The sequence below is a fragment of the Opisthorchis viverrini genome (assembly GCF_000715545.1).
Source record: "Opisthorchis viverrini unplaced genomic scaffold opera_v5_60, whole genome shotgun sequence".
Taxonomy (NCBI): domain Eukaryota; kingdom Metazoa; phylum Platyhelminthes; class Trematoda; order Opisthorchiida; family Opisthorchiidae; genus Opisthorchis; species Opisthorchis viverrini.
Window position 1 is genome coordinate 227,508 of NW_008751712.1, and position 25,574 is coordinate 253,081.

The 25,574-nt window shown below is 40.9% G+C and overlaps 1 protein-coding gene across 1 annotated transcript in view; it reads left to right on the top strand.

Annotated features, from left to right (window-relative positions):
* Positions 1-3,876: 3,876 nt before the first annotated feature.
* The window catches only part of T265_13314 (hypothetical protein), a gene marked incomplete at both ends in the record, with an annotated part of 42,438 nt that continues 20,740 nt past the window's right edge, over positions 3,877-25,574 (top strand). Inside the window, 8 exons of the mRNA XM_009168338.1 lie at positions 3,877-4,008; positions 13,252-13,361; positions 13,876-13,977; positions 15,652-15,867; positions 15,978-16,133; positions 18,391-18,532; positions 22,051-22,154; positions 23,861-24,101. Of these exons, the coding sequence (XP_009166602.1) occupies positions 3,879-4,008; positions 13,252-13,361; positions 13,876-13,977; positions 15,652-15,867; positions 15,978-16,133; positions 18,391-18,532; positions 22,051-22,154; positions 23,861-24,101 (1,201 nt within the window). The remainder of the gene's footprint in view (positions 4,009-13,251; positions 13,362-13,875; positions 13,978-15,651; positions 15,868-15,977; positions 16,134-18,390; positions 18,533-22,050; positions 22,155-23,860; positions 24,102-25,574) is intronic.

Consider the following 25,574-nt stretch of genomic DNA (forward strand, 5'->3'; position numbering starts at 1 on the left):
AAGGATGAAATCATTGTTATTCTGAAGGCCGAAAGAAGACAAATATCAGACTGGACTGTATCATCAAAGCAAAGGCAGGACTCAGTAGCATGAATGCGTTTCACAACTTACAACAAGACCAAAGCAGACAAGTGTCAAAAAATAACCTGAAAAGTTTTGCCCATAATCACACAAGAAGAATGATGAGGAATAGGGCTCATGATGCAGCCATTTCCTGTTTGCAAAGAGTTCAGATGTGTGCAAATGAAAAATTGCTTCCCTACAAATGCTGTCACCTAACGAAATGACGATAAAAAACATTTCGAAAAATATGGAAGACTTTGAAACTTCTCCTCGGCGGGAAGCAAGTAACAATGAAGGAGAATTTTAGGCGAAACAGAGACGTAAATTTAGACCAAGACGAAGTAATGGGCTAGTCTGACGCGTGTTCATTATTCATTTCTACGGATCCAAATTCCGAAAGAACCAGTGTGGCAGAATTGTTGAAAAACTTTGGAGTGCCGTCTGAGTCGCTGAAAAAGGAAATCTTTTTCAACTAGTTCACATATGCTTGGAAAGGTTCTTCGATTTTCACGGAAAATAGGCTGAAAATATTCTAATGCTTGATACAAATGTTATGGTTTACATCCGCTACACAGGTGACCCGTCTCTCAGCGTCAAGAAGAACTAAATGCAGGCGACCAACAAACAGCCTTCTTTAATAACACACGATCCACTGTGGAAATTTAACAATTCCACTCACTCTAATCAAAAGACAGCTTACTGGACAGCAAGAAGAGGGGCTTATGGAATGGCGACATCCGCGGGTCAAAACCTGAGCCATCAGTGCAGCAGTTCAAACTTAAAAACAACTAAATCTGGAGACTGTCTATGTGAATTACGACATAATGCAATACCACAGAACCTTAAAAAGATAAGAAAAACGCACATAAAATGAATTCTGGGGGAACAGGTACCCGAGGAATGTTGTCCTCGGAATGAAAAATATGACTAGTATAGAGCACGAAGTACAAGAAAACGAATAACTGCTCGGAGATCACTGCAGCACTGCTGCAACAACATAACGCGACCTCACCAACAAATGAACTAGAAAACAGATCTACGCAGAGTTAAACAGCATAAGAAACCGATTGAAGGTCTCAAAGAAGGAGACGAAAATTTGACTCAAATAGGCATATTGGTTCAACTGAAATATTTTCTTCAACCAATTAATCTAGAATCAAAATTCAGGACAAGGGAGAAAAAGGGCCAGTTCAACCCATGAGTCAGTCTCACACAAATAGGCATGTTACCAGCAATCTCGAGAAGCTCAGGCCATAACGCAATGCAAACTGACGACGGGCCGGGCGAAACTAGTAAAGAAACCTACCAAGAATGGAAGGCGTAGAATAAACCGATCATGTCAAATAGAGGCAGAACAAAGCGCAGCATCAATTACAAACGCGACAATGAACTCACGGAACTCTGTCTCCATATCGGGCAACCACATACAAGAATGATGAATACTGTTCGAAAGCTATATAATCGCATGCACGAAAGGAGGACCCATTCACCCATGAAAGCACTGACGACTTCTACAAATTGGTGGCGAAACATTTGCGAGGTAACCGTCAGGTTCGGTGAAACGATGATCAACCGTCTGACCAACAGCGAGCACCAAATCCTGTTCCGCGAAAAATTAACAGTTCAGTTTCTACACTGAACCTCACAAACACTAGTGGGGACGGAACTTCTTCACCGTTACTGGCGATGGGTGGTAACGATGCAAATCAAAACAAAGAAGAAATTCTCTTGATGATCAAAGGCTTTAACTAGTTAGCCTGTGCTCCGTTTGCCGTGGACGTGAATCGTCTACTCCTCACAAGAATTCGCAACATGTTTGTTCACGTACGTAAACAAACAACCGCGAGTCTAATCAATATCATTTCTGGCGGCTATCGATTTACAAATGACCCCAAGTCTCATCGCGTATCGGTCGTATTCGAATGGCGATAAAGAGGATGAGACATTTGTACACCAAGAGTACAAACGTCACACCAACTCATCAAAACAATTTATCAAACAGACGACAACGGGACTTGAAATAGCTCGAGGTTTGGGACCCAGAATTCCTACATCCTAGGTAGGGGTGACTAAATTGCGCGTAGTATGTACATTTATTTAGTTTGATACCGAGGCTTACTGATACTGCATTTTGCAAACGCATCAGAGACGCAAATTTAGATCTGGAAATATTCGATTAGTTTTACTGAGTGACGCTTCGGTTATGTGCTTAGACCCCAAAGTGTGATATACAATCTCGACATTCTTAATCCATGCGCTACAGTCGTGTAGAGCGGCGAACTCGTATGGAAGCGTTGATGCCGGGTGCCCAGCAATTTAGCGTGGTTCTCCAGGAGTTCAGTCGTCGGTTTCAAGTGCGGATGTGACCAGGAATGATGTGCCAAATGCGATGTGATTTTTTTCCAAATATATATCTATGTTTATAAGTAGATATACATATATATATCTTTATATCTTAATATCTTCATTGACCTAAAATCAAACTTCTTTCAGAGCGCTTGCAGAATCCCGCGTGACGGCTTACCCGATGTATGTTCTGTTTCCAAGAACGTCACAAGATTTACAGACTAACACTTTTCATAACTTAAAGAATCTACGCGGCAACGAAGATGTACACTTCTTGATAGCTGGCTCTTGTTAGGATGGGTCAGCCAACAGATATCAAAAGTACCCCCGGGTGAGCCACAACTCCCTGCTCAAATGTCATTCGTTGATTTGGAGTTCATTCAGGATCGATTAAAAGTGACTAAGCGTGTACTCGGCATATTCTTTTTGGTTGTAACTTAGCGTCTTATTCAGAGGTCGTAGATGACATATGGTCGCTTGATGAATACTAATAAGAATGTGATTTCGGTATGGAATTTCTCTTCCATCTTTCAGCACGCGGTAATTTAGCCTCAAACGGTGTTAAAATCTCCTAGGATTCTACAGAACTTACCCGATGTTCTGTTTCCAAGAACGTCACAAGATTTACAGACTAACACTTTTAAGAACCGAAAGATTCCACGGCGCGAGAGGGACTCACTCTTCTTAAATCGCTCTTGTTAGGATGGGTCAGCGAACAGACATTGAAACAACCCACGTGCTTGCCGCAAATCATCTGTATTGGAAATGTATATAAACGTCATCCGTTGATTTGGATTTTATTCAGGATTGTTAAGAAGTAGCTAAACATGTACTCGGCATATTCTTTTTGGTTGTAACTTAGCGTCTTACTCAGAGGTCGTGGATGACACATGGTCGTTAGATGGGTACTAATAAGAATGTGAATTCGGTATGGGATTTCTCGTCCATCTTTCAGCACATCGTAACTTTGTCTCGAAGGGTGTTGAAAGCTCTTGGAATTTTACGAAATAATGACCTGCAATTCGTTATTTATCGGTTCGCTAAACATCCTTCTATTGAAAGCCATCACCATTCTACCATCGCTCCTCAGGTGTCACGGAAGTAGTGTGCTGTGTTCTCATCAAATGAGACTTCCTCACAAGGTTGTTAACTACTCCACAACTATTCATCCTCCCCTAGAAATATCTTTGTGCAAAGAAAAGCGGTTATTTATCGACACGTAACAGTCTGTTGTGCGCTTGCTTTGTTTGAGCCGAGTTGAAGCATCCCAGTGCTTTTTCTGTCACGTACCAACTCCAGAGGAGCACAATCGTAATTGCCAGTATTATCAGTTGCAAGTTCGTGGTTTCCCCGGATGCTCTGAACTAACCACATTATTCTTTAATTACAAAATCAACAGTCCGAAAATCTTGCATTTACTCTCCTTGTTAAAACGGAATATCTAATCGTATAGCGATTTGTGATTAGACACAGTCTGCCGAGTATACGCGACCCTACAAATACGAACAGATGTACTAGGATCTGCTGTTGCTGACGTGAGGAATTGGGCATATGCGCTGTATGACCAGATCAGTATGTTTCATTTCACAATGTTACTGAGTAAGAACGCATTCCAGCGCACTCTTTTGGTGTGCACCTAGTCCTACATGTGAAATCCATTACTAATGAATGTTAGATTTGACCACTGTGGATTGAGTTAACACAACGGTATAGCTTCTCTGAACTGCAAAAGGCAATTCGTTTCAGGACATTTTTCGGAGAACTTTTTGTGAAATTACTGTTACGAATGTCAGTAAGTAGTGAACTACATCATGAATAATGGTTGCAACTCACAGCAGTGACGGTGCGACTGAATCTACAAGTTGTCTGGTCACAATTTGCTCACAAATATATATTTATATATAGCTTAGTAGTCCAAGCAACTGAAGTTGGGTGGGCTAGATTTTACGACTTGAAAGTAACAACTGTCGTCACATATTACAGGAAGTTGATCCCACTTTTTTCCAGTCATTAAACAAATCTTAACATAATATAAGCAGTCGAACATGAGGTGAACAGCAAGCTCGTCCTGCAACAAATCCAACAATGCGATAGACCGTTATCAGTTCAGTGAAAACACACCTGAACCAGATTGTCTCCCTGTTTTTGAGGATTGGTACCACTATGCCATACAAGGGTTAAAGCTGGAACGTTAGTTGACGTTCAATTAGGCATGGGCGCTTGCCTCTTCAATAGCTACCGTGATTCCACTAAATATATAGTGAATTTACTGCTTATAGCAGGTTAATTATGGAACCTCGGATGTAGAGGGAATGTAGAAACTGATGTTACCCTTCTTGAAATAATACAACTTATATAAGGAAGATATCATCATTCGTACGGTAAGGTCGTGAACAAAATAAGGTTGAGTCGGTTATATTGACTGAAAAGTGTGACAAAGAACAGTAAGCAAAACGGAACGAGTAGGAAAAAAGGGCAGAAAAATATTACTTGAAGACTTGGGAAGGAGATGAAGGCAAGATCAGTCCATTAGCTCATCCTTGTTAAGACCAGGACCATGACAGAGCTCAACGAAGCTCTATGATTGGGCACACACTCGCTTACTGGAAGGTTCGCGATTCGATATCAGCTCCGGTTTTGTGCAGGCTTGAACAACCTTACAATATCTCAGCCTTCATTCTTCCATTGGGTGACAAGGCAACCTTTCACCAAAGTGGTGCTACTGCTTAACTATTCATGGGTATGCGGGTGTATGGATACAGTACAAAATGAAATAAGACAAAAGGGGACTTACCGTCCCTGAATAAGTGTCCAGATGCAAGAGGTGTTTGCTCTGAATTGCAGAAGACCCAACTGTATCGTGATTGTCTGTTGGACTGCGGGGTTCGGTTGTTACCTGCCTTGGGTGCCCGTGTGATTTGCATCGAGTTGCATGACTATTTATTTTACGTGATGTGAAATCACATAAGCTTTCTCATTTTGAGAATAGTGTGGACGGAAACAAGTTGACCTGATCTGGGTCAAGGTAGTAAGCAGGGTGCCTGGTGGTACTAGGTAGCAGCGTAAATAAGACGGACTGGAATTGTGACTGGAGTCGCATGGTCGCGAACTGACCAAAAAGTTAATTAAGCACGGTGGAGCCGCCACACGCTGTAAGACGAACGAAACCAGTAACCACTTGAGCACCGCCGTGGTAGAGCCATCGGACTGAACTGTAACATGTCCTATTGCCTCATCTTCATATGTTGCATCCGGGTGTTATCCTGCTTTTTTCGTTTTGCTTAAAATTTTACACAAACGTCCATTTTTGTTCGACCAGTTGACTCAAATGTTTTTTCCACGGTCCTTTTTTTTGCAACGCCGTAACCCCAACTTTACATCTTGTCCTTATCCGGTTCCACGTCCTTTTATTTATCCTCACGCGGTATGGTGTGAGATAAAGAAAGATGGTGGAGACAGATGTAGTAAAATGAGATGAGTAGACATAATTCTTCTGCCCGTTTTTCATGCTGGAACCTGTGGGGAAGCATTCGCTCTTATGGTCTCCCAGCAGAAGCTGTAATAAAGCAAAGTGTGATACAACTGTAATATGACAGTCTTTATGCGCTTCAAAAAGCAGAGGTACATGTTTGGAAGAGATGACCGGTTGGTTGAGTGGCCTCTCATCTCAACTGTTCACTACACTAAATACATTATCATCAACACGCAAAACTGAGTCGAGACGTTTGTCAGGCAAACAGTCCAAGGAACGTAGGCATGAGTAGCTGTGTTTTGTCCAAATTATTTTATATTTTCTTGTGGTAAAGCAATGAAAACATACAGAATAAAGGGCACGTTGCGTGTTACTTGGTTGGCCCGTTTCAAAAGGTCATTGTTCGCAAGATCAACAGTTCAGTTTCCCAATTAAAGAATATTGATAAACCTAAATTAAGTTCGCATGGTTTGTTACGTGTCGATAGATAAACGCTTTTCTCTGCACAATGATATTTATAGTGGAAGATTAACGATTGTTCTGGATCAAGTAACGACCTTATGAGCAGGTCTCATTTGATGAGAACGGTGCACGCTATTTCCGTAACACCTGCGGAGTAATAGTGGAATGGTAGCAAGATGTTTAGCAAACCGACAAAAATGAATCGGTGGTCATTATTCTGTAGAATCCTAGGAGATTTTAACACCGTTTGAGGCTAAATTACCGCGTGCTGAAAGATGGAAGAGAAATTCCATACCGAAATCACATTCTTATTAGTATTCATCAAGCGACCATATGTCATCTACGACCTCTGAATAAGACGCTAAGTTACAACCAAAAAGAATATGCCGAGTACACGCTTAGTCACTTTTAATCGATCCTGAATGAACTCCAAATCAACGAATGACATTTGAGCAGGGAGTTGTGGCTCACCCGGGGGTACTTTTGATATCTGTTGGCTGACCCATCCTAACAAGAGCCAGCTATCAAGAAGTGTACATCTTCGTTGCCGCGTAGATTCTTTAAGTTATGAAAAGTGTTAGTCTGTAAATCTTGTGACGTTCCAGGAATTAAAACACACTTCGGGCAAGCGCTCTAAGAAAAGTTCGAATTTGGGTCAATAAAGATATAAAGATACATATGTACATTTAAACATAAACATAGAGATGGGTAGATGATCATATTCAGAAGACTGTCACAGCGCATTTTTCACACCCCACCTTAGCTTGCCAAACCTGCAGTTTTCACTTGAAACCGAAGATTGAACTCCTGAAAAACTATACTAAACTATTCTGCAGCTGCCACATTTTGGGCATCAACGCTTCCATACGAGTTCGCCGCTCTACACGACTGTAGCGCATGGATTAAGAATGTCGAGATTGTATATCACACTTTGGGGTCTAAGCACATAACCGAAGCGTCACTCAGTAAAACTAATCGAATATTTCCAGATCTAAATTTGCGTCTCTGATGCGTTTGCAAAATGCAGTATCAGTAAGCCTCGGTATCAAACTAAATAAATGTACATACTACGCGCAATTTAGTCACCCCTACCTAGGATGTAGGGATTCTGGGTCCCAAACCTCGAGCTATTTCAAGTCCCGTTGTCGTCTGTTTGATAAATTGTTTTGATGAGTTGGTGTGACGTTTGTACTCTTGGTGTACGAATGTCTCATCCTCTTTATCGCCATTCGAATACGACCGATACGCGATGAGACTTGGGGTCATTTGTAAATCGATAGCCGCCAGAAATGATATTGATTAGACTCGCGGTTGTTTGTTTACGTACGTGAACAAACATGTTGCGAATTCTTGTGAGGAGTAGACGATTCACGTCCACGGCAAACGGAGCACAGGCTAACTAGTTAAAGCCTTTGATCATCAAGAGAATTTCTTCTTTGTTTTGATTTGCATCGTTACCACCCATCGCCAGTAACGGTGAAGAAGTTCCGTCTCCACTAGTGTTTGTGAGGTTCAGTGTAGAAACTGAACTGTTAATTTTTCGCGGAACAGGATTTGGTGCTCGCTGTTGGTCAGACGGTTGATCATCGTTTCACCGAACCTGACGGTTACCTCGCAAATGTTTCGCCACCAATTTGTAGAAGTCGTCAGTGCTTTCATGGGTGAATGGGTCCTCCTTTCGTGCATGCGATTATATAGCTTTCGAACAGTATTCATCATTCTTGTATGTGGTTGCCCGATATGGAGACAGAGTTCCGTGAGTTCATTGTCGCGTTTGTAATTGATGCTGCGCTTTGTTCTGCCTCTATTTGACATGATCGGTTTATTCTACGCCTTCCATTCTTGGTAGGTTTCTTTACTAGTTTCGCCCGGCCCGTCGTCAGTTTGCATTGCGTTATGGCCTGAGCTTCTCGAGATTGCTGGTAACATGCCTATTTGTGTGAGACTGACTCATGGGTTGAACTGGCCCTTTTTCTCCCTTGTCCTGAATTTTGATTCTAGATTAATTGGTTGAAGAAAATATTTCAGTTGAACCAATATGCCTATTTGAGTCAAATTTTCGTCTCCTTCTTCGAGACCTTCAATCGGTTTCTTATGTTGTTTAACTCTGCGTAGATCTGTTGTTTCCTTCTTGATTGGTAGTCGAAATCACATTGTCTTTCTGTGGCAGCTCGCAGCCATTTGATTGATGTTCATGATATATATATATGTGTGATTCTTTTACTTCCACTTTACGCTTTTATGTTGATAACATTTAGAAACCGGAGTTTTTTCCATATGAAATCCTTCAGAGCATATATTTCTCCCGAGTTCATTTCATTGGCATTTTTCTTATTTTTATGGCTGGGGGGGGTCTTTTGATCTCCTTGAGAATTGTTTGTTAAAATTCTGACGGCTGATGTGATAGCTCCTGATTTTACTGGCGCGCGTCGCCATTCCGTAAATGTCTTCTTGTCGCTGTACATTTGGCAGTCTGCTGATGAGGATTTGATGTCGATATTTAGACCGCAGTTTTATTCGGCAAAATTTCTCGCATCGTAAAGCAAAGGGTTCTTGGACTTTCACACCTTAATCTTGTGTGCCTATCGTGAATGCTTCTGTACGTATTGTGTACGACCCGTCACTTTATTGTCCTTGGATTCAAATTCAGTTTTCTACCCGGATCTGTTATACGTTTGGTGACTGGTGCGCAACTAATCTTGATGTCCGGTTCCGTTTACAGCTTCATATGAATGTTCACACTAATCGCTTGAATGGCGGATGAAAGATTCGGCCAAACGTATTTTCAGTATCTTACTTGAGCTTTTGATGTATATGATTGAGCAATCAAAGAAATTATGGGGGGGGGGGGTTGCGTACTGTTTATTCAGATTTGCATTTTCGTCAACAATCGATAATGCGAGGGCGTGGGTAACACAAGTGATCAAGGAAAAACGCATTCCAGTCATGCCTCTCAACTGAACTATTTGTGCTATCTTAGTTTCACATCAAAACTTGGTAACATGTACCTATGTAACTAGCCGTTTAGGTTTGTGTGCCTGTGAGTAGCCGCACGACTGTCGGGCGTTACTTCAAGGTCAGCGGATGAAGCTGCGATAAAAACGTTTTCGTTCACGTTGATGAACCTTACTGTGCGGTGGCGGATCAGTCAAATGTTTACTCTTTTTATAAGTACTATTTTGCTTTTTGTTCCCGTTTGTGTGTCTGGCGGTGAGTCGCATATTTTTTCACGATCATTTTAGCTTTTAAATTTGTGTCGTAAAACGGTTTTGATTTATACAAATATTACCATGCGCAAGGAAGATTCTCAATAATAGATGCTTTAAGACCCGTATTTTTTTACTGCAGCTGGGTTTGATAAAAATGGAGGGAAAGGAAGCCCATGGAGGCGCATTCTTGGTTTCTTAGCTATCGGGACTTACGAGTCAACGGTTATGTGAGACAATTGATGTCATTGGCAGAGTTGAATTTGTTATAATGCTTAACCAACGAACTCTCCTCGACTAGTAATTTCGTGTTTCTGTAAACAATTTATCTTAGGAGTAGAGTAAAATAACGTCCTTTGGACTACCACAGTTGCTGTGCAGTGTAAAACCAATGGATCTGGAGCACGCAGTATTTCCGTGTCTGATAAATTTATATTTGTAAAATTTCCGACAATCACAATAGTTTATTCGTGGTGATAGAATTGTGATTGCTGGAGCATTTCTGGATGGCCTTTCGCATTTTGCCGGAGGGCTCAAGTTTACTCGTTTGAAAATATCCGGATCGCGAGGTCTGACAATGTTTTAACAGGGTTTTCACTTGTCACTAATAAACTTCGCTTAAACATATGCAGATAAGTACACGTTTCTGTTGTTTCTCTAAATATATCGTATAAAGTATTAAAAAGAAGAGGTTTTGGCAGTGGACTGAATGCAAATGATTCTTTCTTGTTATCCATCACACAAAAAGTCACTCATCAGAGAGGATCCATTTCATTGGTCATTGAATTTTCCCGTATAACTGCATAACTTACAGAACTTAAGCAAGAGATAATTTCAAGTGTAAAAAAACCACGAAAAAGAGTTTTTCTCGGAAAGTGTCTGCAAGGAACTAGTTGTCACACGTTTGTCACTTGGCTAGTTAAAATTCGGATGGGTGTGTACGCATTTGGCTAAAAATTCTCCACTCTTTCATAACATTTTCTTCTTAACGCGGGTACATGCTCCACAAATTGAGAGTGCCTGCAAGTATGGACATCATTATTACAGGGTTGTAAACCAATATAATTTTAGTCCGTTCCATATTTGCGCTTTTACGAACGAAGAATTTCTGTGATCTAATAAAAGGCTTGGGAAATGATGAAGGGAAAATGTAGGTGTGTATGATCACTTGAAATGGCAGCAGATTGGCTTTCGGAAGCACTCTTTGGCACAAAATATCTCGGAATTACTGCTTGAAAGCTCTATGTTTGGACTGCTATTTAGAATTATACGTCTCCTCCTGTCTCCGTATAGTGCGCTTTTTTACCAGTGTTTGCCAAACGCCAACAAACTTAAAAGATCATCATTTGTCAGGGACTTTTGCAACCGTGTTTTCACGTTTAGCTAATTACCACGGTATAAATTTTTCTGGACTGGTAGAAAATATGTACGTGATTGAGTTGACAAGAGGTAATTCGTATTAGTGCATTGGCTTGCAGGGAGTTTTGCTCAACCATTCATAAGTGACGGTCACGTGGCCCGTTCCAAGTAGTCCCTATATGAAACGCAATTTCTTCTCAAACCAATTACATTTTGGTCTATTTCAGTGAAACGTAGATGTAGTCCGCCAGTTAATTTCCAAGGACAACAGTGATGATTTCAGTAATCTCAATTTTTTTGGGATTTTCACTTTAGAAACAAACGAAGTGGATGTTATCGGTAAGAAAACAAGTAGTTTTTCTGTGACTTCATTTTTTCCAACTTTTAATGTTGAGCTGTGTTTTCTGCTCCGCCACATACATACGTGGCGTGTTAAACTCTGATGTGGCAGCCTGTCTTTGTTTTGCTGTGCTCCACTCAGCTTGAAGATTTGGAATTTTTGCTCAAAGAATCTGTGCGAGCCATAATAATATTTCATCAAACGCCTACAAAATTATAAAAAAAGTATACTGTTCTTACGCAGAAGCATGAAGTGCTATCAACTAAGAGTGACCAAAACATCCACGATTATGGTTTGCTCAAATGGTTTGTAACTTGACTTGAGGATCAAAGTATCCGATCAATCGATTCATTAGGGGTCACCTAAAAGACAAAGCCCTTTGAAACAAGGTCATCTGTTGAGCGATCTTCTAGATCTATTCATTCATCTTCACGATTCCATAAATGCTACAAAGCAAGACAAATTCTTTTCCTACAATTTTCGACATTGGCCAGAAAAGGGCGGTAGTAAACACCATTTTATAAAACGGACAACCAGAAGCGTTCCAATCCGCTGAATTACTTATTCAACAGGCCAAACGTTGTGAGTGTTCAGGCATCTTGTCATTCTATGACTATCAGTTTGCTTGCATTCGTCCTGAAACCTATTCACTTAAAGGATCGGGCGTATTTAATACCTGAAACTAGGAAACAACATTTGGTCGCGCGAAGTAAAGCTTTACTCCTCTGAGTCAGTTAAAAGTGTCGTACGCAAACAAAAACACCAATAAATTTGGAAGCTATGCTGGAAACGTGACTTTCGTGCGAGACGTTTTCTCTATTAGTTTTTTTAATAAAATTTTGTCCTCGACACCACTTTGCAGCTACATCCACTTCCTTTTTCGAAAACAACTGTCGTTACAAACTATCATTTTGGACTGTTCCGTCAAAATTGTCTTTGGCCGCTTTAACTGAATAACGGATATTTCGCACCTTTAGGTCAACAGGACTTGAACTCTATTTTTTTAGATGGTTATGGACAGAACATGTGATAATTTTTATCGAGTAGGCACCAGAGGACACTCGTTTTAAAGTGTCTGAATCGCTAAAACGGGAACTTAGCAGCGTGGTTGAAATACTAACAATCAGACAGAAGGAAAGTAACGTTATTTTCTAAGAAACAATAGATATACCCCATAAAAAATTTTAATGAAATCTCNATTACAAACTATCATTTTGGACTGTTCGGTCAAAGTTGTCTTTAACCGCTTTAACTGAATAACGGACATTTCGCATCTTTAGGTCAACAGGACTTGAACTCTATTTTTTAGATGGTTACGGACAGAACATGTGATAATTTTTATCGAGTAGGCACCAGAGGACACTCGTTTTAAAGTGTCTGAATCGCTAAAACGGGAACTTAGCAGCGTGGTTGAAATACTAACAATCAGACAGAAGGAAAGTAACGTTATTTTCTAAGAAACAATAGATATACCCCATAAAAAATTTTAATGAAATCTTGAAATCAGCTCCAAAGCATGTTTAAAATTTATTCAACCGTACAATTAGTGAGTTCAAAAAATTTGATAGATCCTGATGAAAATTAGCCGCAAAAACTAAGGCAAAGTGTAACACGGTGCAGTTTACGGTAAGACAAATATAACATCGAAGGATATACACGTTAGATTGTCAGTTTGCTGACAACTTTTCAACAGTTCACGCCTGATTTTGCCGTTTTTGGACCTCTTCAGATAGATTTCAAGTTTCCCAAAGGTTTTGTTCTACTTATCCTCGATTCGTACGAAATTCGCGTACTCTATCAGCTTCTACATCAGGCCGAATCCCTCGTTTTTACAAAATCCTTTAGTCTCCCTTAAAAACCACCTTGGTGTTCAAATGATTTTATTTCGCCTACCTACTCTTTCTTTTTTCCATACATACCAATTGAATCTCGCACATGTACGCTATGATAATTGGATAAAATTTCCGTCTGCTGCAAATCGATTCCCGTCTGTCCACCCACAGCATTTAAGGTAGCCCCAATACCACCTACTGGTCAAGATGTTCTAACTTGGAAGTTATATTTTGAGCGTTTCGACATTGCTGTCAACACCGTCTACGATGTCTGCGACGTGGTGAGTTTAACAATCAAGTGATTTATTGAGATAAAAAACACTTGTTAAGAAGTAAGATAAAACTTGTACATAAGGAACCTGACGTCTTTACTTCCCAAAACACACTATTGCTAAACAACAAATCGATGAAAGCAGCAGCAGTATCACCTGAAGACAATTTTCTCTGGCGAGTTCCGCCGTCACTTGTCTTGAACGTCAAACGGGGCCAGTAGGAGCCTACGTGTTGGCAATTTTAAACAGACATTGTGGGGGTAACCTTGAACATTATAACCTCTGCAACTGGGGCGGTCAACACAAAAGAGGGTGTGGAAGATTTGCCTCAAAATGTTAGAAATTTCCATAGACCCAATCATGTCCATATTTTATGAATAGTTCAAATGATTTTATTTCGCCTACCTACTCTTTCTTTTTTCCATACATACCAATTGAATCTCGCACATGTACGCTATGATAATTGGATAAAATTTCCGTCTGCTGCAAATCGATTCCCGTCTGTCCACCCACAGCATTTAAGGTAGCCCCAATACCACCTACTGGTCAAGATGTTCTAACTTGGAAGTTATATTTTGAGCGTTTCGACATTGCTGTCAACACCGTCTACGATGTCTGCGACGTGGTGAGTTTAACAATCAAGTGATTTATTGAGATAAAAAACACTTGTTAAGAAGTAAGATAAAACTTGTACATAAGGAACCTGACGTCTTTACTTCCCAAAACACACTATTGCTAAACAACAAATCGATGAAAGCAGCAGCAGTATCACCTGAAGACAATTTTCTCTGGCGAGTTCCGCCGTCACTTGTCTTGAACGTCAAACGGGGCCAGTAGGAGCCTACGTGTTGGCAATTTTAAACAGACATTGTGGGGGTAACCTTGAACATTATAACCTCTGCAACTGGGGCGGTCAACACAAAAGAGGGTGTGGAAGATTTGCCTCAAAATGTTAGAAATTTCCATAGACCCAGTTATGTCCATATTTTATGAATATGTTTATAACTGACCTCAGATTCAGTGCACTGAAAACATTCTCAATCTGCAGATGGCGACGTAGACAGTGAAAAAATTTAAGGAATTGGTTTTCATGCCCTTCATTAAAGAGAAGAATGTCAGTTCATCCTTGACCTTATAGTCAACAAAAAATCGCAAACACAACACATACCGGGTCATTTTTGGAGCTGTCAGGGGATGTCACGCCGAGCAATCCAGCGCTGAAATGTCAGCTAGTTCAAAGTTGAAAGCGATGGTTGATTCAGTATTGTTGACAAGCTCCTTTATCATGTCGTGGTTTGAATAAGTTGTGTTCCGGATTCTGTGTGAGCCAAGACATTGCTTGTTTTGACCTTAATAACGAAGCGGAATGCGGTGAGGCTGTTCAGAAATGGATGGCACAGTTGACAGTATCTACCTAATTGTAAGCGACCTGCTGTTTGTCTCAGCCAGCGGACCATACTCGACTACTGCTAAAATGTAAGACACTAGTTATTTTCCGATTTGTCTCTTCTGACTTGTTAAACGCATCTTCTTGATCTAGTAGACATATGAGGACTATTAACATACGGAAATGTGTCTGCGAATTGTGAGCTGGATAACCAACAACAAACTGAATATCACCAATCCAAACGCGGCCTGACCTGAGTGAGTGAAACTTGGTCGGTAGCGAGAGGAAAAGGGGGCCAGTGAAAAGAGCCTAGCCTCCGTTTACCGTTAGTTCTGTAGCCTTTTGTCAATCGGAGCAGAAATTTTCTACTTAGCATGCTTCCATGGCGGTGAAATGTCTCTGGCTTGACCCCTTTAACAGCTCGGCTTCAAGGGAACTTCACACTGCAAAAGTGTTTTACCAGATGAATAGTTTCTCCATCAAGTGATCCTTAGATCGTGTCTAATTCACCAGTAAGTCCTGTTTTTGGCACCATATACTCCTCTTGGACGGCATTACAGCAAAATAGTTACGAAATATCTGGGAAATAATGTCGAAATTATGAAATATTTACTTTTTACTTACAGCAAATTGCGTAGGTGTCTTACATCACCTATAGAAGTTGAGGAATCACGAAGGATGTACCTAGATTGGCTGGCTTTGAAACTAACTATATGATAAAAATATTTTGGTGCTTTTATTGCTAAACATTTATTCAACCCTTTTCCAATTCTACTCATAATCTGTGTTTAAGTGAAACCACAATAATTCATGCTCTACTTTAAATCCTGTTTCGTGACCTACGAAAAGCTCCCAAAAGTTTTGCAAGCGGTATCTCCTCTGCACAAACTCAGTCTGGTTGCCTGTGTTCAGGACCCGCAAGATGAAGCTGCCAGTGATGAAACAGCGGCCTTGCTGTACTTTGACATAAAGAGCTTCAATGAAGTACTTTTACCTCCGGAGTGTACACAAAGTGTCGCCGAGGAAATGGAACAGCTGATGAACCGCAATTTCACCGACAGGAAATTGGTTACCGTTAGCGGTAAGTTGAATGGTCACCAAGCCATCGGAAATTTTTGGGCTTGTATAGTGATTTTTCTTGAATAGAAGTCGAAAATTATAAACGTGAACTGTTGCACTATAAACATGATATACACTATAAATATTTCCAAACATTTATTGTGCTGACCTGAGCTTAGCGAAATACACTCGTTTGCAAACAAATTTGGTTTTGCGAGAGACCCACCTGGAACATAGCTGAATCTCTCGTTTGTGATGTTCCTAGGCAGCTGAACATGCTGCACCAGGTCGCCACATGTCTCAGTTGCTGCGATATTCGAGATATCGCGATACATGTATATTTGTAATGCACGACACGCAAAACCAAATTTGTTTGCAAATGATTGTATTTCGCTAATTTTGTGCAATTTGATTTCAAGTAGAACATAAGGTTGATGCAAATTCGGGGACTGCGCTTACCTGATGATCCCCAGAAAGGGCGAAACCGGTCTCATTTGAGCAGTCTACATCCGTGATCTCACGTCCTGGAGCAAAACAACCCACCAGGTTTATTTCTGCTGAAACGTATTGACTGCAGTGAATAGTGAATCTTTCGTTTCATTTCAGTCACCAGATAGACACAATGTGTTTCCGTTCTTGTGGTTGTTATTTATGCCCACGTTGGCTTGGCTATCCAGCGAATACCACGCTGACTGCTTGACACCATCGGCCTAAAAGGTCACCATTCTGTACGCAGTATTTACTCAAATTTTGCTTTAGAGCGACGGACGTGTACGCAAGGATAAACGAAACAGATAAAGAAATCAGGTTCGCCTACACAGAAAGACAGTAAAACCGGCAAAACTGGTTGCAGGGTGATCATCATAAAAGAGAAACCGTTTAGGTGAGTCCTTCCCAACAGGCCCACATTGATGACTATGAGAAGAAGGTCACAGACTCGGAGCTCAAAGTAATTCGGTTGAGTAACGCCATCTATCAGTAACCTTTTGTCATCGAGATCAACGAGAACATCAAGAACGTTGCTCACTCTTCAGGATTTTGCAACCGGGTGATCAATTGAAAGGTAGAAAGCGTCGGCGATGGGAATACATGTGCATGATATTGTAATTCTTGAGCTTGAGGTGACTCAGGAAAATGTTGCGTTCGCGGTTTGAACTCAAATCTGGATTGTCGGCTGCTCCTGTTCAGGCTTAGGCAACTAGGCACTACTTCAACCTCCTTGTCTCATTCGATTTGGAGGGCAGGTATGCACCAAAAGGGCGCTGCAGCTGAACCACTGTTCTTTAACAGAGTTAACTATGCAAACTGCTCACGTAACCCGCAAACAGCATTAACAGTACCCAAGACTATTGCTCAGAGTGTTTCACTGAAAACTTGCTAGCAAGCCTATCCTTCTAGACCCTAATATTTGCCAGTTTTCTGCGGTTTGAACGGAACGGATAGTATATTTTCTCCTGAAGAACGAACTTTATCGAATGCACCCTTGTTAGGTAGTAAAATTCCACAAAAGTCAGACAAGTGTCGCTGACCTCAAGCTGGCTACCATTCAGTAATAGATTGCTGGAAGCATTATAATATCAAGGACACATGAGTTGCACATAAGTGCCTGTGAAGCATCTTAGGCAGGCCTGTCAACTTAAAAGGTCTCTTTCAGAGCAGCTTGTTTAGATAATCAAACTCTTGTTCTGCATGGTTTATTCCAAAACCACGAATCATTCGGCGTGCCACACTTCCACGGAGAACAATAATCAGCGAAGAGCACAAGGGGATTTCTAACGGTATTTTTACCATCATGATAACTGAAACGAGAAATGTACATTGAAAAACCTCCTCAGAATTATGCGAACTAATGTACCTGGCAATGCCAGGCAAGATCAACATTGTATCACATTGGAGCACTGCTACCTAAATCTGGCAGATAGGAGCGCTGTCAGAAGATAAAGTAATCGGATCAACTTACTCCTACTGTTTTCTCATTTTAAGTCCAGTTGAGGAGTATTGATTTGAAAACTGGAACCAGTTATTGCTTCTATTCCTTCTGGTGTTAAGCGAAGGCTTTGGGGTTGTGAAAAACACGTGAATAAAAAGCTGTCATCACTTCGTTCGTGCCCGAACTAGGTACTGATCTGATACACATAAAAGTTCTCCCTCTCAGAAGGACCGCATATTCGGACTGAACCGGCGTGAAACATCACTACGTACTGAGGTGACAGTTGTACGCGTGGTTGGCTATCCAAAAATCCACCCGATAATTCATACCGTGGTTTTTAGGCGAGTACTAACTGATGGCTTTGGTCTATTGTCGTGGAAGTCTGATATATTTGTATAGAGAACAACACTCAGATTGATGTTCATTCTTGATTGTTTTCCCGGGTCGATCCCAAATTTAGGAATTTTTCGGAACAAGGCTATGCAGAGAGCCGCGCTTTCAAAGAGACTCAGGTTTTTGTAACATGCTTGTCCAGGTTGTTTTTGAGGTGAATGTTCATTAATTGGAGGGCAAACTTTTCCACGATGCATAAGATTTCATCAGCACACTTTTGTCTGCGTCTCTCCGATTAGTGGTGGAACTTTCGCAAATTTTTTTGCCAGGCTCGCCAAACCGAACAGTCACCAAATCAACAACAAAACAATTCCAACAGATTTCCAATTCACTGCTCATATTTTTACAGTTCGACTTATTTCATCTTTTTATCACACATTACAGCCCAAGATGGTGTCAAGAAGCTCTGGGGTGAGTTTGCCGATCAGTTACGATTCACGAAAGATCGTCTGTCAAAAAGTTTCCTGCAAAGTACAAGTACCGTAATAGTAATAATAACAACAATGGGGATAACAAAAATAGTGTTATTAGAAACAATATATTGGTGCAAGGAACACTGAGTTAGAAACCAAATGACGGTGTATTTGCAATTATGCGTCTATTCCAAGGTTTAAACAACAGTTAGTACTGAGTGATTTCATCAGGAAAGTTGGCAAATCGAACACAAATCTGTTATTTTGTACGTTTATCAGGACAGTACCTGAAAACTACACGTGGTAGCTGACACCACCTACGATAATTTTATGCACTAGTCCACGAACAGAGACAACAAATAGGCATAGTGATAAGAAAACTCCACTCCACCGCAGGGTCTATTAGAATCAAGGAAACGATAGACTTATGCGCTCAGCCGGACGGATTTTTACGGGCCTCAACTTCAGCAATTGTGAACGGCAGACAAGGTGTAATCCACATAAAAGCGACAGAACATTGGAACATAGTTAACGGCTTCCTTGAGTTACGTACTGCTTGGGACGGCGGCTAGCGGGAGGTTGATTCAACAATGAGACATGTAGTAGGTCCCGGAAAACTGGTTCTCATTCTGAATCTTTTGTTGAAGGTTAAAACGGACACTAAAGAATAGGAATTTAAGGGAACAGAACTGTCAAAGAATAGTCACAACAATGTGGCTAGCTTAGCGAGGGTGCATAAACAGACACACGTGAAAGTTGGTCACACTGTAGTGGCGTAACCTCAAGACAGACTCACTCTCCTTAGGCCCATGAAAATAAAATGTGGGCAAACTCAGCTGTGAAAACACCCAAAACCGCACCGTCTAGTTTATGGAAGCTAATGGCTCTGTATGGTGATGATAATAGAGAAGTACTCAGCAGCCATATTTTCTACATAGCTAGAGAGGTTTACGTTTGTGATGTCTGATCGATCCCATTCAGGTCTCCCTAAAAGAGAAGAAAGCAAATGTGTGATGAATGAATTGGAATCCAATCATAACTCGTATAGAAACTTTCGTGCTATCGGACAAGTGGCAGATGTGTTGCCAGTTCAAGGCACACACTGGCTCTCACAGCCAGTAGCCTTGAAACTGAGCGACCTTAGTTGGAGTCATAAACAACATCTCTTTGCCTACTAATCTGCTGCCTAAAATGTTTTCCAAAGCTGCATAGTTTGTGTTTATGATGATATTTTACAGGGAACACGCTGAGGTTGTATACGGGGCAACGTAACCATAATAAGATCTTGAAAAGCCTCCTCATTAACACAGAGGGCAGAATAACTCACAAGTTGCATGAACCTTCCAGCTGACTGTCTATATTTGTAGTGCACTACTCATAAGGTTGCGGAAAATTCATCGACAGCTCAAGATCGGTTTCGCCCTTTTTTGGGGTCATCAAGTAGGCGCAGTCCCCGGGTTTCCGTCAACCTTATGCTCTACGTGAAACCAAATTGCACGAAATTAGCGAATATAGACTCATTTGCAAACTACTTTGATTTAGCGAATGCAGAATGGCTGAGTCAATAGTCAATGAAATGTCTCGAAACCCAGGCCTTAACAAAGTAGTAGTCAAAAAGTCAGTCAGAAAGCACGGAAAACTGTTTATTTATGTGGACTCGGTCTACTTGTGAGCTTCCAAAATTTCTGTTCAAACAGTGGCTTCATTAAAGTTGGCTCCTACACAGGGTAGCTATCCACTTAATATGGCTTTGTTGCAAAGGATTATGCCGTAACGTCCATATTTTTGACCTGCTGATAACTGCAGTGGCTGAAAAATTACATCGCGCCGACGGTTAAACGTCACCCTTTGGCGCACGATTCTGTTTAAGGAATACGCCGAAATAGCCTGTTTTCTATGGGTGTCAAATCAGCCAGGGGAGATTTGAAATCTCTGTTGACCTCATTCATCTACCAATTTTTAGTGTATTTTGTTTTCCTATTAGAATTGTATGTCCTTCAGGCTGCAGAAATACCAGCCGCGGTTTGCAGAACCGAACACCACCTGACTGAATGTAGAGCATTACTCGATATTGAAATTATGCAGCATTAAACCGACCGCTCCGTACTGCAGTCGAGTTTTGAGGGCCAACCCGTATTGGGAGGCTGCCTGGGGCATAGCAGTCAGTCTAAGTTGATGCGATGGACGTAAACCTGAAACAACCTGTGGTGTCTCTTCACTTCGTCTGTAAATAACTTTGCAGTCACAGACAGAAGACATCAAACCCTTCCACTGGATCGTTGCCACAGTCAGTCTTTAACATGGGATGATTCCTAACAGTCTGAAATCCTAGCTCTCAGAATTGATCGAACGCCCATGCCTTCCGCGAGTAACTTATTGTGGCTGAAATAGGGAAATTCCTAACTTCGAAGAACAAGGTTCTGACCTGAATACGCAGCTTTATGCAGAAAGAGTGCGACAGGACTTACGGGAACCAGGTGTCAGCAGCTGTTAGAAAACTCAAGTCGAGAATCGAATTTTAGCGTGAACATCCTCCCACTTGTGGAGAAACAAGCCGTACCTTTTATCCGAAATAGCAAAAAATTATTCAAGTTGATTGATGCGTACAATGGTATCCCGCTTCATTGGAATGCTTGTTGAAAGTAAAGAAATGTTTTAAGGATAGTGGAGACAAGTATTTGCCTCCTGTTTTGGTTATTCCTACACATTTCATCTGACAGCATTCTGCGCTTTATCCCGTCATCCATGTACAAGGCACTCCAAATGCCTAAGTGTCATCCTAAGTGCCACATGTAGTTGATTGAAATAAAGTCATATAAATTAAGTTCACTGGGAAGAAACAGTTCGCTGCAAAAACGCTTACAAAGGCGATGAATCTTTAATACGACAAGTACGACAACATTCTGGGTGTGACGTTCTTGTGCGTTGTAGACCAGAGAAAGCGGGTTCGGGCGTGAGCACTGACAAATATGAGACCAATGGTAGAAGAATCCACTGAATTTTCCGTCTAGATAATGACGTACTGTTCCGACAGTGTTTTTATAACCCTATAGTCACTTCCCGCTTGATAATCTTTCGCAAGAGTAAGCATCCGAACACGGGATAATGTGTAACTTGAAGATGGAATCAGTGGGTCTAGACCACTTTTGCTTTCTACAAATGCAAGTTGGGGCCCTGCTGATTGACTCAGGGACAAAGCTAGCTCCATTCTGGGCGATACCACCTGAATAGTTACCAAGACAAACCAAGTAATGCTGTGTGAACCTAATTACTACTATGTTTATTTGACTTTCCCCAGTATGTAGTAATTTTTCTAACTTTCTGCACCCAAGTGAGCTATTTCCTGCAAGTGATCCGTTGGGCTGGGGCATGAGAGGAGGATAAGCGAATCCGTCTTTCAGAGAAGAGCCGACATCCCTTCACAAACTTCATAGTTTGAGTAGCAAAAAACAAGTATAAAAAAGCAAGTTCTCCGTCTTAATTACCTCCCAATTTTTTTTCTATCCTTCTCACAAGGATACACAATCAGAACCGAAATGAAATCATCATTCTCGTCGGAAGATCTCAAAGTACAGATGGGCGACCCTATTCTGAAGGCCAGCTTTGAGACCAGGAACGATGTGAGTTCAAGCATTTTAAAATATCACAATGTCCCTGTATGGCCAAATCCACTTTTGACCCATGAATCACTGTACATAGCAACTATAAATTCACACACATCTGAGTGACCGAAGCAAAAGCCTGGCTCGTAATTTATGAAATAATTTTAACTTTTTGGGAATTGAATTATGACGATTTAGGTCACGTAACTGCGGATCTAGACTTGAAGTAGTTAATTTCATGGAAATCACCTGTCTAATTGAAAAAAATGGAACGTATCGAGATGAAATCACTTAGTTACGAATGCATGTCAAAAATTTCAATCTGAGGAAGCTTAAAAGTTGCTGCACTAGAGTTAGGCCAGATGGAAAATCAATGAAGAAATAATTAATGCGGTGCTTCAGCGTTGAAGAAGGCTTCATGCCTTCTCCGTCTAGATAAGCTACAGAAACTGCGATGCGAAGTAACTTACAGGCGAGTGAGCCAAACTGATAATTCTTGAGAGGGGTGGGCTGTTTAGTGAACCACGTTTGTTCGCAGATGCAGGCTCTCATTTGTTAAGTTCGTCGACGATTTGTACTGCACAAAAGCTGTCTGCTTTCTCGCGTTTTCCTGTGCATTATGCGGGATGGATTCAACGTTAGAAACTTCAAACTATCTTCATTTCATGCAAATCAGGCCGAATACCCATCGGGTTGTGGCAGTCCGATTCTCTTCATTAGTTTGTTCCTCTACAGTGATGTCCTTATAGTTCACAAAGCTTTGTGGTGTTACCAGTGCAATAAAGGTTAAATTAGAATATTGGGACTAGAGTCTGCACCTGGTTTTAAAAAGTTAATAAAGTGCTCATTTCTTGGTTGCCGAACGCGTTATTTCGTTCCTTGAACGCTGAAAGATTGTGGAGAATTAGAAACCAAAGAAGACATTCATCTGTCAAATGCTTAATCATCCAGAATACTTAGCTACCCATATTTGAAACATCAAGCAAGTCAGTGACTTTCTTCTCCTCAGATCTAATGCTGATCAATCCAGCTCAACTACTTTTACTGTTTGGATCAAACATCAGTTGTCTGGTATTTGATTAATTGGCACTTGGGCAAAGTCAACTAAACTCGCTCGAGCTGTCAATATTAAGATACATTGTCAGCTTTTACTACAAGTTAGCTCGGTGTTATGGTACGCACTTAGGAAACTTGTAATTCCACTCGTTATTTACCATGTAATGATGGCAACATGAATATGGGATGGTGAAATTTCGGCTGTTCAAAACTGCCCCATTTTACGGTTGAAACATCTCAACTTATATAATTCCTCATATTCAGGTTAAAATATTCACTGCTGATCAGGTAGTGCTGTCAAAAGATACATTGTCAGTTTTTACTACAAGTTAGCTCGGTGTTATGTTACGCACTTAGGAAACTTGTAATTCCACTCGTTATTTACCATGTAATGATGGCAACATGAATATGGGATGGTGAAATTTCGGCTGTTCAAAACTGCCCCATTTTACGGTTGAAACATCTCAACTTATATAATTCCTCATATTCAGGTTAAAATATTCACTGCTGATCAGGTACCATTTGATCCGTGATTGGGTGATCCAATATTCGAACACGCTGCAAATCAACTTGGAATCTGTGCCTAATGTGCACCATAAAGTATAGAATCCTGAGTGGTGATCTTTTCATTTTCTTATCATATTTGTATTTATTTTTTTGCTTTACAGATTATCAAACGTTGGCTCGTGGGCGATGCCTCACCGAAGCCGCTAACAATATGCTTTGAAAGATTTTCGCTTCATTGGGCGTTAAGCTACTATGAAATGCATTTTGAAGTGCATTTCGAGGTCGAAAAAATCGCAGACAAAGATCCAGCAAACTTTGTATTGGAACTGGCCAAAATTGCAAAAGGACCGGGTTCCAAGGGACCATTCCCAGTCGGCACTTCTTACCTGAATTGGTTAGACAGTAAGGTCGTGTATTCATATTTTTAGTGATTCGTTACTATTTGGTTTATTGTGAAACTAATCAGCATGTCTTCTGCCTGTACCTATCCTCAGAGGAAGCTGTTGGGTCTCTGCGATGGTCTGATACAAAGCCAGATCGCACTGGAGTGTGCAATATTTTCAAAGACGTTCACGAAACAGCAGTAGCGTTTCTGAGTTCCTCAAAGCCGGTCCACTAAAAAAAAGGTTACAATCTTCCACTGAATAATCATCATTCTTTACGAATGAGAACAAAATGTGGCTGACGAAAAAGCGTTGTTACTTGGCATCCTTGCCGGTGGATTTTTCAACGAGCGCCTTCAGTAATCTCGCTTTTTGTAGGGATCTCCCAGATTACTTGCGTGTAGTTTGCCTCTTCTGTTAATGAACTTCTGTATGGTATCATAGAAATGCACCTGAAGTTTGCACTTCTAAAAGCAACTCGCTTTCTGTAAGGCTAATGGACATACGTTCATTTACTGTCCCATGAATTGTCTTATCGAAATTCTGATGGACTGATCAGAAGGTATATAGCAACATGTTTTAAGCACTTCATCTCTTACACCCTAGCATGAAACTCGTTTGGTTGTAAAGATCCGACTTTAAAGTAGTTCAAAACTTCAAGCCACTAGTTAGAGGGATCATTTGTTTTTCGCAGTCAGATGAGTATCCAGTATATTGTTTTAATCTTTTAAAACGTTTCTAGCTTGGTCAGAGATTAGCTGTTGAAGAATTTGAATCATAGTAGAAAGTTAAACAATGGAGTCCGACGCAATATTCTAGAACACACTTGAGACTAATTCATTCCAAAAGTAAGGTTCCAAATTTTGGTCACGATAAGTGAATGGTGATCGTTTCCTACGGATCATTACTGAAAACAAGAAATGGACAGAAGCAGTGGTGTAAGCGAGTAAAACAAAACAGTCATTCAGTGGGAATTGCTTATTGTTTTCAGCTAGAGTGCACTTGAAATCATGGTGTGCGCCGAAAGCGAATGAAAATATGAGAGAGCAAAAGTTGCAACCGAAAATTGTCGCTAAACCCTAGTGCAACAAACATTCGAGATGAACTATGAATAAATTGTTAGACTTGCGTCCAAATTCACTTGTCAAATAAGTGGCCCTCGGGCGTTCCCCGCAACACGTAGCTATAACAGCTAGATGATGCGGAGAATTTCGCAGAGTTAAACATTACCTCATTTTAAGAGAACAAAGAAAAACGTGGCTGCATAGTTGGAGGAAGGAAAGTTCCAGTAAAAATTTCTCCGGTAGCCGGATAGCCGAGAAGTACGGTATAGCTGCTTCATCCTTGCTGGAAATTATTGAATGTACACAGAGAGTTTCGAATTTGGTAACTCCAGGTATTATTAAAAAACTCACTCTTTTGACCACGAGCATTTGATTAGCAATGCGGTGAAAACGCAGTTAGATAAGTTGTGACTCCAGTCATCCTTCAA